This window comes from Giraffa tippelskirchi, chromosome 1 (assembly GCF_054371585.1).
Source record: "Giraffa tippelskirchi isolate mGirTip1 chromosome 1, T2T-mGirTip1v1.2.pri, whole genome shotgun sequence".
NCBI lineage: Eukaryota > Metazoa > Chordata > Mammalia > Artiodactyla > Giraffidae > Giraffa > Giraffa tippelskirchi.
Window position 1 is genome coordinate 148,282,956 of NC_137275.1, and position 13,698 is coordinate 148,296,653.

A 13,698-nucleotide genomic window follows, 5' to 3' on the forward strand; every position below is an offset into this window, starting at 1 on the left:
TTAATGGGTCAAAGACCAACATGCTGAAAATGTTACAGTTCTGGCAAGTGTACAATTGATGAGACTTCTTAGATGAACTCCAGCATCACATACATGCTGCTGAACAAAAAGGAAAATGTCACCTAGAGAAGGATAAAGCTTTTAAAGATAACTATTCATACCTGCAATACCATCCATCTCTTTCTACATATACATTCTACCATGATATATTAAGCTTTTTCTTAAGTAACGATGAATATTTACTTTTTATTCTTATCTACTGAAATGGTGGAAAATTTAGAAAGGAGCATATAGTGACTGTCCTCGGTTCATTAAGTGATAACAACACCTAACATCAATACTGTGTTTAGTATGTGCGAAAAGCACTAAGTGTTGTTTTAGTTCTTTTGCTTACTCATAGAGAGATTTCCTTTTGCTTACATATATTTCTTAGAGCTACAAATATAGCTTAGCTGCATAAATATATGTAATTATCAGAAAAATCTGTATGTACAGGGAAGCTGGCCAATATTTACTGAGCATCTACCAATATGCCAGATGCTGTGTCTTCATTTAATCCTCATGACAATTCTACAATGCAGGCAATTTCACCTACATGTTATAAATACTGAAACTGATGCTTAAAGTGTTGTGTGGGTAATAAATAATGGTGCCAGAAAGGACCCTCCAGGTGTGCCTAACTCTAATGCCATATATGATGGGAAGGAGGTGATGGTAAACAGAGCCAGTAGTAGAGGAGAGAGCTAGTTCATCTGAGGACCCATTAATAGAGTTCTGAGAATGGCTCAAAGTAACAAATACAGAGACCAAATAAGAACATCAAGAGCAGAACAGTCAAAGGCAGAATCAACTTAGGTCATAAAGTAAGAAGCAGGGACTGGATGGTACAAGAATGGATTGAAAACACGTGAGGGTAGGGTCTGAAGTGACCTCTGCAGGCAGTCTTGGACTCCAGTGGGTATAGGCCAGGTGAGTTATTGTTGTTCAGTCGCTATGTTGTGTCTGATTCTTTGTGACTCCACGAACCGCAGCACATCAGGCTTCCCTGTCCTTCACTCTCTCCTGGAGTTTGCTCAAACTCAAGTCCATTGAGTGGACGATGCCATCCAACCATCTCATCCTCTGTCGTCCCCTACTCCTTCTGCCCTCAATCTTTCCCAGCAGCAGCATCTTTTCCAATGAGTCGGCTCTTCACATCAGGTGGCCAATGTATCAGAGCTTCAGCTTCAGCATCAGTCCTTCCAATCAATATTCAGGGTTGATTTCCTTTAGGATTGACTAGTTTGATCTCCTTGCAGTCCAAAGGACTTTCAAGAGTCTTCTCCAACACCACAGTTCAAAAGTATCAATTCTTCAGTGCTCAGCCTTCTTTATGGTCCAACTCTCACATCTGTACATGACTGCTGGAAAAACCACAGCTTTGACTAGATGGACCTTTGTCAGCAAAGTGATGTCTCTGCTTTTTAATATGCTATCTAGGTTTGTCATAGCATTTGGGGTGAGTTGGATAACTTTAATTGACAGAAGGAATGGAACTAAAGTAACAATAAATTTTCTATTAACATACAAAAATCATTATGTAATGTAATTCATTAAATATATCTAATATCCATTAGGCCTATTCTTCAAAACAAACTAAAGCAAAGATTTCTGATGGCTCTTCCCCCTTAACAAGGTATCAAATCCTAGACATTCTTCAAAGACTCCTGCAAACATTTCATCTTCTCAGAACCTTCTTCTAACAATGTTAGGCAGAATGAACTCCTTCCTCATCTATGTTCCCACAGACTTTATAGATGCCTATTGTTAGTATTTGCTTATGTGACCATTTCCCCTGCTAGAAGAGAAATCCACAAAGGCAGAAATCACGCTTTCACCTTCATCTCCATAAGACAACAAAAATGGTAGATAAAAATCCAGAAACATCAATAATTATATTAAATGTAAATGGTCCAGTCACTCAATTAAAAGCCAGAAATTGTCAAATGGATAAATACAACTAAACCAACTATATTTTTCTATAAGACCCACTATAAATATAAAATATAGGTTAAAAGAATGGAAAAAGATATACTATGCAAACATTAGTCAAAAAAAAAGCTAGAGTTTGAAAAGGTGATAACTGAAATGATAAAGATGGACAGTATAGTGAACAGAGTCAAAACCAGACTGTTAGAGGCCTATTTTAAGAAGATGTTGAAATATATTTAGTTCACTCTCATCTTACAACAGAACGTCCTAAATCCTGAGAACACTGAACTCCTATTTTTCATGCTTAACTGCTACATCTCTGCAGTAGATGTCTAAATTCACTTTCCTTTGGTCAACTTTTGCTAATTTCTCCGTCTCTTGCCAAAAGAGCCTCTGTTAAGGTTACCAAGGGCCTGCATACACTAACTCCAAAGGTCATTTTCAGTCTTCATTTCACTTGATTTTCAACAGCATATGACTCTAGTGAACGTCACCCTTCTTGAAATTCTCTCTTCTCGTGGCATCATACTTTCTTGGTTTTCCTCTTCCCCCTTTGCCTGTTCCTTCACATCTTCCTTTGCATCTTTATCCTCTTCTACTCAGGCATTATGTGTTGGAGTTTTTCAAGCTTCATTCTTACGCCTTTTCTCTTCTTACTCTATAAACCATCCCTATGTAGTCTCAGTCTTGCTAGCAGCTTCAAGTCCTACCTGTATAACAGTGACTTGAATTTTTTATCTACAGCTTGGCACATTGCTTGAATTCTGTATCAAGTAGCCTTTTTGACATTTTTAGCTGGATGTCTCAATGGCATCTCAACTTAACATACTCAAAATTAAACTCACAATATCCACCCCCACCCCATTCCACTGTTTCTCTCAGTAAATGAAATCATTGATCCATTTTCAAAAGCAAAAGAACAAACAAAAAACAAAAAAAACTAGGAATTGTTTGACACATCCTCATCACTTGTTCTTCACATTCAATTGTTTCTTCATACGACAGCCAAAGTGATCTTTTTAAAAAATGAAAAGCTGAACATATTGTTCTGTCTATAAAGTTTTTTTAATGACTCTTATTTTGCTCTTAAAGATAACAAAGGCTGACCTCCGCCCTTTTCTCTAGACCATTCTTAGCTTAGACTACTCTTGCCTTTGCTATCTTTATTCCAGCCGATTTATCAATTTCTTCCTCACACCACAGAGCCTTTATAGATGTCTGTTCTCCTCTCCTCCTGATATGGAACACGACACTCCACCATTCCTGGATACCTCATACCCAGTCTTCTGATATTAGCTTAAGCATCATTGACCCAGAAAATGCTTAACTGATAACCTTAGTCTAGGACAGGCTCATTTGTTTAAAAAAAACTCTTCTACACTTAAGTTCTTTTCTTTCAATGAACTTCTCTTGGTTAGTAATCACATATTAATTAGTGTGATTACATGAAAAATACTTACCTCCACTGTTAAGATTTTAAGTTCATGAGAGCAAAGATTGTCTCTTTCAGTTCACATGGCACCCCCAGGACCAAAATCAAGTTTGCTACAGAGCAGATGCTGAGTAAATATTAAACTAATGGGTGGAGAAGAATTAACAACAATAATGCAAAGAAGGCAGAGCTCAAGTAAGTAGAAGCCAGAGGGCCAACAAAGAAAAAATGATAACAAGAGAAACAAAGGAGGTGAGTATTTAAAGAAGAAAGTAGTTGAAGCTTCATATGTCCAAGAAAGATGAAAGGAGATGAGAAGGAACAAATGGATAAGCAGAGCAAGCAAAAAATTTTGGTGCCCTATAAGAAAATAGTATCAGTAGAATGCGTACATAGACAAAGAAAGTATAGACTGGTTTTCAAGAATGTGTCAGTGAAAACGGGAACACAAGGCTGCAGAAAGGGCAGAGAGCTCAGCTACAGGAAAATACTGATGGTGATCACAGCACAGGAGTTACATGTTCAAGGTTACAGTAGGAAGCGGAACAAAATGACATGGTTTGAAGCTGAAGACACTAAATTAGTAAACAATCTTTTCCTGTGGTGCAATCTCAATTACCTTCTATGAAGATAATAGTAATAAATTAATAGATAACTTTTTTTGGGTTATTAAGTACAAGGCAAAGTGCAAAGTACTTCAACACTTTTCTCTAGACCTCCCAACATATCTATTAGATAGTAGTATCATTATCTTCATTGTACAGATGGAAACCTGAGACTCAAGCCCCCCAATTAGCAACTAACAGAGGTTGAACTGGAATCTAGATATATCTGACTTGTATGGCAAATCAGATATATGATCAATTGGCTAACCCAATATCTATTCGTTCCTTATTCCCTTGTCCCTTGATTCACTAGAGGTTAGGGTGGTCACACAACCCATTTCCAGCTGATGGACTATAAATGAAAATACAGTTGGAATTTCCTTGGAAGGTTTTTCCTTTTTAAATATATAAACATTTAAATATATATTTAATATCTATAATCTATTAAAGTTTTAAAATATTAATACTTAATAAACATATGATAGAAATATTTAATTTTTTAATGGAGAGCCTTCCAATGATTTATTATATATATAAAACAGATACTGCTGGGCCATCCTATCCCTCTGAATGTGATTCCAAATCCTAGATCTGACTGTCATCTTATCAGGGAGTGGTAGAGAAATTACAGAGAAGTTGAATCACTAAACTAATGTCAACAGCCACCTACTTCTAGACTTCTCTCTATATGAGAAAAAAAAATTGTCTTAAACATGTTACTCAAGTTTTCTCTTATTTACACTTGACTATACTTCTAATGGATGTAATTCCAAAGCCCAAGCTCTTATCTACCAAACTAGATCACCTCTCATATATGAAATTAAAAGATTAACCTCCCTCAGAGAGTTCTTAAGAAGTCAGAAAATGCATATAAAACTGTCTTGAAAAATAGAAGTTATAAATTTATTATTATTAATTTATTATTTACAAATTTAATAATTTATTATCAATTTATTATTCTTTTATTATTATAAATTTATAATTCTTTTCAAAACAGTGATCCTCAACTATCCAGGGAATAGTTTATTATTTATTATTTATTTATTATTCTTTTTAAAACAGTGATCCTCAACTATCCAGGGAAGAGACTGGATAGCATATATCCCATTGAAGCGTGGGATTAGGCAGCAATGTCCTAGGACACATCAGAACCTTGTGGGGAGAGTGTTCACACAACACACATTCCATTTTGAGAATTACTGCCTAAGTGAACCTCTTCTTATAAGCAAGATGATGAGCATATCCTGTAAATATCCTCAGAAGATTGAGAAGGGAAGCTTTATTATGACCATGATAAGCAGACCTTCATTAAGACATCAATAGCTTAATAATTGGTTAAAAAAAAAAAAATGTTGAGTCCATGGGGAAATAATCCCACCTTACCAAACTTTCGCAAAAGATAAGTAATTATTTTCATATGAATAACAGAATGAACAATCAATAACAGTATGACCCAACAAAGCTGACATAGTATAATATTTTAACCAATGGGATCAGAGAACTAGCAGGAAGAAATCTAAGCATGTTTTAAAGAAATACCAGAATGAATTCCAAATACTTATTCAAATCTTTATGAAGGTTTCCTCTTCATTTTAACTTCTCTTATTTGAGGTCCAGTTTACTACTCAGTCATTAAGAAATTAACAAAGTAATTTTACGAATGGATAAGGAAGCTGTGGTACATATACACAATGCAATATTACTCAGCCATTAAAAAGAATACATTTGAATCAGTTCTATTGAGATGGATGAAACTGGAGCCCATTATACAGCGTGAAGTAAGCCAGAAAGAAAAACACCAATACAGTATACTAATGCATATATATGGAATTTGAAAGATGGTAACGATAACTCTATGCGAGACAGAATAAGAGACACAGATGCATAGAACAGTCTTATGGACTCTGAGGGAGAAGGTGAGGGTGGGATGTTCTGAGAGAATAGCATTGAAACATGTATATTATCATATGTGAAACAGAACACCATTCCATGTTCGATGCATGAGACAAATGCTCGGGGCTGGGGCAATGGGATGACCCAAAGGGATGGGATGGGGAGGGAGGTGGGAGAGGGGTTCAGGATGGGGAACACATGTAAACCCATGGCTGATTCATGTCAATGTATGGCAAAAACCACTACAATATTGTAAAGTAATTAACCCCCAATTAAAATAAATAAATTTATTAAAAAATAAATAAATAAATAAAAATAAAAATAGTGGGAAAAAAAAGAAATTAACAAAGTAATTTTAAAAATTGAACTCAACTGAATTCACATCTCAGATCTCAAATAACTAGTTTGCTCATTTACTGGATTAAGTATTAGTACTCTTCATTCAATAATCAATTGCTGAGCACCTACTATGGGCCAGACTGTTCTTGGTACTAGAGTGCCTTTACAGCTGTGAAGAAAATAGCCCAAATTGCTTGACTTTATGGAACTTATATTCTATGAGGGTAAGCAGCAAAATAGACAACAATAAACAAATAAAACACAAATGTGTAAGTTGCTAAGTGCTATAGTGAAAAAAATAAAGCAAGGAAGGTAGAAGATAGACAAGCAAGAAGAGGTGAGAATGAGAGAGTCTGTGGGGTGAGGGAGGGTTAGTGGTTGCAGTTTCAAATACCATGGTCATAAAGCTGCACTGGGATGCTGACACTTAAGCTGCTACTCAAAGGAGCTGAATAACTAAACCACAGCTATGCATCTATTTACTTTATGTTAACTCTTTTTCTGTTGAATATATCATTTGAAACTTGTCAATAGCTGAAAGGCAAAATGATACTGTTTTTCATTACAAGTCACCTTGATCCATTCTAATCAAACCAAAAAAGGAAAAAAGACATTCCAATTATTGATAACCCTCTGAATCCCATTGTTGACATATCTGGCTCTTGAGGAAAAAGTTGAAATTGTATTTTATTCCTTTATGTCAGAAATACATTCATTTTTTTATACTCCCTAAACATGTATTTCAAGTGGAAAAAAATTTTGTTTGGTCTTAAATGAGCCCAAATTTCATCATGGGCTAAAATTTTAAAACATAAAATGACTGCTGAACCTGAATTTTAATCATATAGATGAATCACAACATGCATCTTTAGCTAGGCATGTATTATGGATAAGTCTAGTTTTCTACAGAGGATAATCACATGTTCTAATTACCATTTTGGTTATACACATAATTAATAATATTCTGTCTTTAATGGGACACACTGAATCTTCAGACAGTTGAAAGCTTTAACTATGCATACTGCCAAACCCGACTGTCAGCTGCACTACCAAACACAAAGGAATCTTGATGTAGTGTTTTAGCATTGATAACAATACGCATATCTTTATACGTGATACAATGCAAAAATTAATTGCTTTCCTTCCTTCAAAATTTTCTCCACACTTAATAATTTTATGCTGCTTGACTGATCACTTATTCTAAACTAGATATATTGGTGAGTGATCTCATGAACAACAAAAACATGAGTGTAAATGTTACCCAAGATTCAAAGACGAAAAATATAGTGTAGGACTTACTGATTGTAAACTTTCATTTTCACGTAAACAAGCCGTGTGAAGTTCTGATTTCAAGGTTGCAATGTGACTTCGATGAGATGTCATTTCCTTTTCTAATGTAGCAATTCTAGCGCTTGCAAGCTGGTAGACATCCACGAAACTTTTAATCATAGCCTTAAGAAATAAAAATAGTGTCACATACAATTCAAATAAAGCCGTCCCCAAAGGAGAATTTCCATAATTTGAAAGCAAAATCATTAAAATTTTAAAATAAACAACTTTTCATCTTCCTTTAAAATAATAAAGCTAAACCTCACATTTTATATTGAGAACAGTGACTATTTTAAGAAAGTTTGGGAGAAAATAATTGAGATTTCTTTTCCAGAGTATTTATTTAAATAAGGTGTACTTTGATCTATTGTGCTTAAAATGTAGAATGCAGTTTGTTTTTTTTTTTAGAATGCAGTTTTTAAAGGTAGCACACTTATTTTCTTTGTAAAGTTAAATTCAAGTTGTAATTTGACCTAAATTTCAATCTTAAGACACACAGTAGATGGATATATAAGCAAGATATTTCAAAATAAGCTTAGTATAATCTTCAATCCACCTAAAAAGCAAGTGCTTTGAAACAAAAGGAGCTGAACTAATCCTGTGATTAAGAGTAAATATTATAATTCTTATATTGTAAGAAAAGCATAATTATGCCCTTGCATTATACTAGATACAATAAAATAAACAAGTGCTGGTAATTCTTTCTCTTCCCTAAGTAGTGTAATATTTGGGGGAATTGTTGGGTCTCTGTATCACAGTGTATCATATTTTGCAAACTTTAGCTTCTAAAGGAACATATAGTGAATTTTAAGTCCAAGAATACTAGTATATCTTTTTTTAAGTCTTTCAAAATACTTCAAGTACAGTAAAGTAAAATCAAACATTCCAAAGACATGCAATACAATGTTATATTATTTATAAGAAAACCATGTTCCAACCACAGCAACAACTTAGAACAATGGTAGACAGCCTGAGAATTTCCAAATTATATTCAATCTGACGAGTGGTTTGAGGGAGCTTTACAACACTAGATATTTGGGCATATGCATATGAAATAATCTGGTGAACAAAAAGTTAAGAAACAACACATGCAATGTCTGAGAAACAGAAGTAGGTGTTACTTGCATAATTGTTAAAATTCATACCTTTCTGCCTAACAAATGCCTATTTGTCCTCAAAAACACAGTTCAGAAACCACCTCTTTAAAGAAGCCTCTTTTGAGCCCAAAGGCAGTGTTAACTTCTATTCTGGTTCTCTGTGGGTCCCTCATGCTTGCATGCAATTTTGGATTTGTTGCTTTGGCAGAAATGCATTCGTTTACATGTTTATCTTCACTACACCAAGGAGCTACCTAAACCAGATGGTGTGCCAAATCTAACCATTTTGTATCTTCAGGGATGGCTTGAATGACTGACTGGAAGGAAGGAGGAAGAGGGGAAGAAAGAAAAGAAAGAAAGGAAAAAAAGAAAAAGTCTGTAAAAGGGGGAAAGCCACAAGTTGAACAGGCATGTTCAACTTGGGGGAAAAGAAAATGCCTTGGGAAAATATAACCATAACACTCTAACGAATAAATTACTGTGTGTGCGTGCTAAATTGCTTTAGTCGTGTCTGAATAAATTGCTAACCATACTTTATTCAAAATCAGAAAAAGAAGCAAAAGCATAGCTGTAGGCTTAAAAAGACAGAGTACACTAAAAGTGAATTCTATTACCCAATACTAAATAAGCATGGTACAACTTCATGTCTGGGAACATCTCACATGTCCTCTCACATCTCACATTCCTTACCTTGAGTTATTTCAAGGTACGATTAGGGCTAATGTTAACATGAAGTATTTCCCTAGATTTCAAAAGTAGATAAAAGTCAGAAATTATAAAATCATATGTTTCTTCTCACACTGAGTCTCTCTCCACTTTTGTAAATTAATTGATTTTCTCCACTGAGATGGTGGACCAGGAATTAGAACTCACATTAATATTTTCTTTTCTGGTCCTCACGCTGCCTCTTATTTAGCTTTATCTTGTTGGGTCATGTCATCTCTCTGAGTCTCCACCTCCTCCCTCCATAAAAATGGGAAGAAGAGTCCTTTTCTTGCTTATTTCTAAAACTGTTGTAAGGATCAGATCGGTAAAAATCTAATACAAAGCCATTCTCTTAACCACTCAACTAATACAAAGCCATTCTCTTAACCCTTCAACTACATTGCCTCGCAAGTAAAAAAGAAAATAAAAGCCCTCTAAAAAACAGTAAACTGGTGTATTTCATTGTATTATTACCACTGTTCTAATTTTAAATTCTCCACTAAGATCTTAATGAGACAATCTGTGATAGGGGGCTCATATACATATGCTCTTGTTATATAAGAACCTAAAAGGCATGAAAACTTGCATAAATGCTTTTTAATAAAAAGAAGAAAGTACCCTTCTATTAATAATAGGCTCCTGGGTTATTATTTCAATGTAAGTCATAACAGAAGCAGCCTCTAACATTTAAGGATAAAGAAGTCCAACATTTGAAAAGTTATCCTAGTTCTTAAATTTGGAGAAATACATCTCATGAATTCTCATATACATGATATTCTAAAAGGAATATATAATATAAATTATATTCCTTCAAATCTTTTTTTAAAAATTAAAATACTTTTTTGAGAAGTTATGTCTGAATTATTATACGATAGATGGAACAAAAGTCATAATTATTTTGGCTCCTTCCTTGATCTACTTTTAATAACTAAATTCTAAAATTTGGGACAGTATTAAGAGAAACCACATATTACTTCATAACACTAAAAAGAATAAAATAATAATCTTACTTTTTCCTTAAGATTTAGAATCTTTAGCATTTAAAATCATCAAAGCAGTATTTCATTTGAAAGACGAAAGCATATACCACTGTGTAGGGTATTTTTTCAGAGCAGCAAAGGTACAGTGATCAATATACAAAGTATGTTTCATGGAACTTGTGCATGTAAAACATACTACACGCTTCTAAAATGAAAACCTCCTTCAGAATTGAAAGGCGGGGAGGAGTATCATTGAAATGGCAGAGCTATTCAAAGACGCCACAGCTCTTTTGAAGAATAAAGAACGTTAACTTCCAGTATTAAAAAGTGATTCAAACTATGTTATAAAGGAGGCCAGTGGAAAAAATCCAACTTTTTTAGTATAAAAGAAAGGTGCCAACTTGGTAGAAGAAATGGAAATGGCAGTCGGAATCAAGTGAGGGGGTGGGAGGAGGAGGGAGTGAACATCTAATGACCTCTCTATCAATCTCCTAAAGTCTAGCCCTTTACAGCACTCCTCACTCCTGGATTAAAACATCACCCCTTTTTACATTAGGAAACAATGACAGAGCAGCGTGATGCTGTGAACAGCATGCCCAGCATTTGAGAATTTATTCCACGTCATCTTTAGCCCTTGGGATTTTGACTATACCATGCCATGAGATATGAATCTCAATGGGCTTTATCTAGTTACATGAGAAACAGAAAAAAGCAGTTTCAGGACAAAAACAGGCTTTTGATTTAGAGATAATCTATATCCGGAGAAGGCAATGGCAACCCACTCCAGTACTGTTGCCTGGAAAATCCCATGGATGGAGGAGCCTGGTAGGCTGCAGTCCATGGGGTCGCTAAGAGTCGGAAACGACTGAGCGACTTTACTTTCACTTTTCACTTTCATGCGTTGGAGAAGGACATGGCAAGCCACTCCAGTGTTCTTGCCTGGAGAATCCCAGGGACGGCGGAGCCTGGTGGGCTGCCGTCTGTGGGGTCACACAGAGTCGGACACGACTGAAGCGACTTAGCAGCAGCAGCAGTATTGTGTTTATAATCAGCATAACAAGATGAGAAAGTACAAACAAAAAATTTCACATCTACTTTAAGGAAAAGCATACGTGTTTTAGAATAAAAATAATTCTGATACTGTCATTTGTACTAGTATATTATTTATATAATTTGTTATGTACATATTATGTAGTTTTGACTGACTTCAAAATCAGACTTCAGGGAAAGTGGAAGTGTTAGGAAGCTGATGCTAGGAGAAGGAACAATTAGTGAAAAATGTCATAAGGCCGAGATGCCAACAGAAGAGTAAATTTTCTATTTATATTTTCAAGTAAGTAATTGGGATGCAAGAACCTGACATTTTACTTAAAATTATGTAATTATGGGTATATTTCATTTCCATATACTACATAAATAAACCATATAAAACAGATATACCAGATATATCAAATATGTGAAAACAATATACCTCCATAAAATGGGGAAAATGAGTCTTAACTCACAAAGATTGTGTGTGGGGGGTTAAATGAATTTCATACATGAACTGATAGTATCTGGCACACAACAAACACTGAGGTAAATGTCAGCTATAATAATGACAATGGTATTGGGAAAATTACTATTTTAACTCATAAAAGAAAGACTATTTCTGAGGGGTATTATTGGATTAGTATTTTAAATATAAGATATTCTATACATATTGAATATATTAATTTTTTTTCAAACATAAAGAATACTAAAGGCTAATGAATGCTTACTTCCTAACAACAAAATGTCTCATTGAGAGTAAAAGGTACTAGTTAAAAAATAATACCTATGGCTGATTTATGTTGAGGTTTGACAGAAAACAACAAAATTCTGTAAAGCAATTATCCTTCAATTAAAAAATAAATAACTTTTTATAAAAAGAATAAAGTAATGCCATTTGCCACAATACAAATGGACCTAGCAATCTTCATACTGAGTGAAGTCAAACAGAGAAAGACAAATATCGTATGATATTGCTTATATGGGGAATCTAAAAAATAGGGTACAAATACCTTATCTACAAAATAGAAATAAAGTTGCAAATGTAGAAAACAAATTTATGTTTACCAGCGGGTAAAAGGGGAGGGATAAACTGGGAGATTGGGAGTGACATATACGCACTACTATATATAAAATAGATAACTAATAAGGACCTACTGTGTAGCAGAGAGAACTCTATTCAATACTCTGTAATGCCCTATCTGGAAAAAGAATCTACAAAAGAGTGGACATATGTACGTGTATAATTGATTTACTTTGCTGTACAGCAGAAACTAACACAACATTGCAAATCAACTATACTCCAATAAAAATTTTTTAATAATAAAATAAAAGTTGTGCATGTGTTCATATGCATGTGTGCTAAGTTGCTTCAGTGTGTCCACTCTTAAAATTCTGGAACGCTGCCTCCAAATGGGCTCCCCGCTTCAATCCTATCTATCAAGTAAACAATATTTTGATTGGAATTTTGGCTAGAAAATTTCCAGCTTTCCTGAATCAATTGTTCTTTATATGTCCTGTTTTTATATCTTCATAAATGCATTTTATATTTAAATACATTTTATATTTTTAATAAAAATATGAACAGGTTTTTTATGTGTATACATAAATGAATTTTTACAGATTTAGATGATCTTTAGAAAATTTTCAAAATTCTGGAAACACTTCCAAAGAGCCATTTTCATAATGCTACATAAAACTCCTTCAATAAAGCAGTCAGGGTTGTTTTTTTTTTTATCTGTTGTGACAGAATGTATTTTGTCTTAAGTTCCTTCAAAAATTTTTTCTATATATAATGTTTTTGATAGCCATTTGCCATCAAAGAAAAGATCTACAGATTGGGATCTCTTCTCTTTATTTTATAGAAAAGTGCCATAATTCACATTCAAGTTCAAGAGGACTTTGAACTACTTTGTCACAAGAAAACTAGCAAACTTTATATAGAAGATTTTAAAGACTACTTCTTAACTCATTGTAAACCACTGTAAAGACTACACTATGTAAAATAATTTAGTCCATAAACCACTTAACCATACAGAGTACACAACAGTTCATGGTGAAATGCAAAGAAAGGAAATAAACAAGTGAGGACACTATTCTCAGCCCTGTTGCACTGCAGAATCCTTCCACCTTTTCCCAACATAACTGACAGAAAATATAAATGCTTAAAAAATGGACCAAGTGATGACACCAGTGCCAATCTATATCAAAGAATAAAAATTTTATCTCTTACTTTATAAAAAAAAAAATAGGAAGAGTCCATTGTCTTGTATACCAACTGAGATATATTCAGTCTCCAAAGTGAGTTAAAATGGGAA

At 34.2% G+C, this 13,698-nt stretch overlaps 1 protein-coding gene and 1 long non-coding RNA gene across 21 annotated transcripts in view; one reads left to right on the forward strand and one right to left on the reverse strand.

The window, feature by feature from the left end:
• CCDC171 (coiled-coil domain containing 171) overlaps positions 1-13,698 on the reverse strand; it is a 351,005-nt gene that overhangs the window by 43,359 nt on the left and 293,948 nt on the right. For all 20 annotated transcript variants that reach the window (XR_014056567.1, XR_014056570.1, XR_014056569.1 and 17 more), the window contains one exon: positions 7,540-7,692. Coding sequence is in view for 14 of the 20 variants with exons in the window: in XM_081499610.1 (XP_081355736.1) it covers positions 7,540-7,692 (153 nt within the window). In the remaining 6 variants the exon portion in view is untranslated. The remainder of the gene's footprint in view (positions 1-7,539; positions 7,693-13,698) is intronic.
• LOC145510024 (uncharacterized) lies at positions 874-9,162 on the forward strand. The gene is made up of 3 exons (XR_014056623.1): positions 874-969; positions 3,482-3,655; positions 8,965-9,162. It is a non-coding gene; the product is annotated as an uncharacterized LOC145510024 (long non-coding RNA).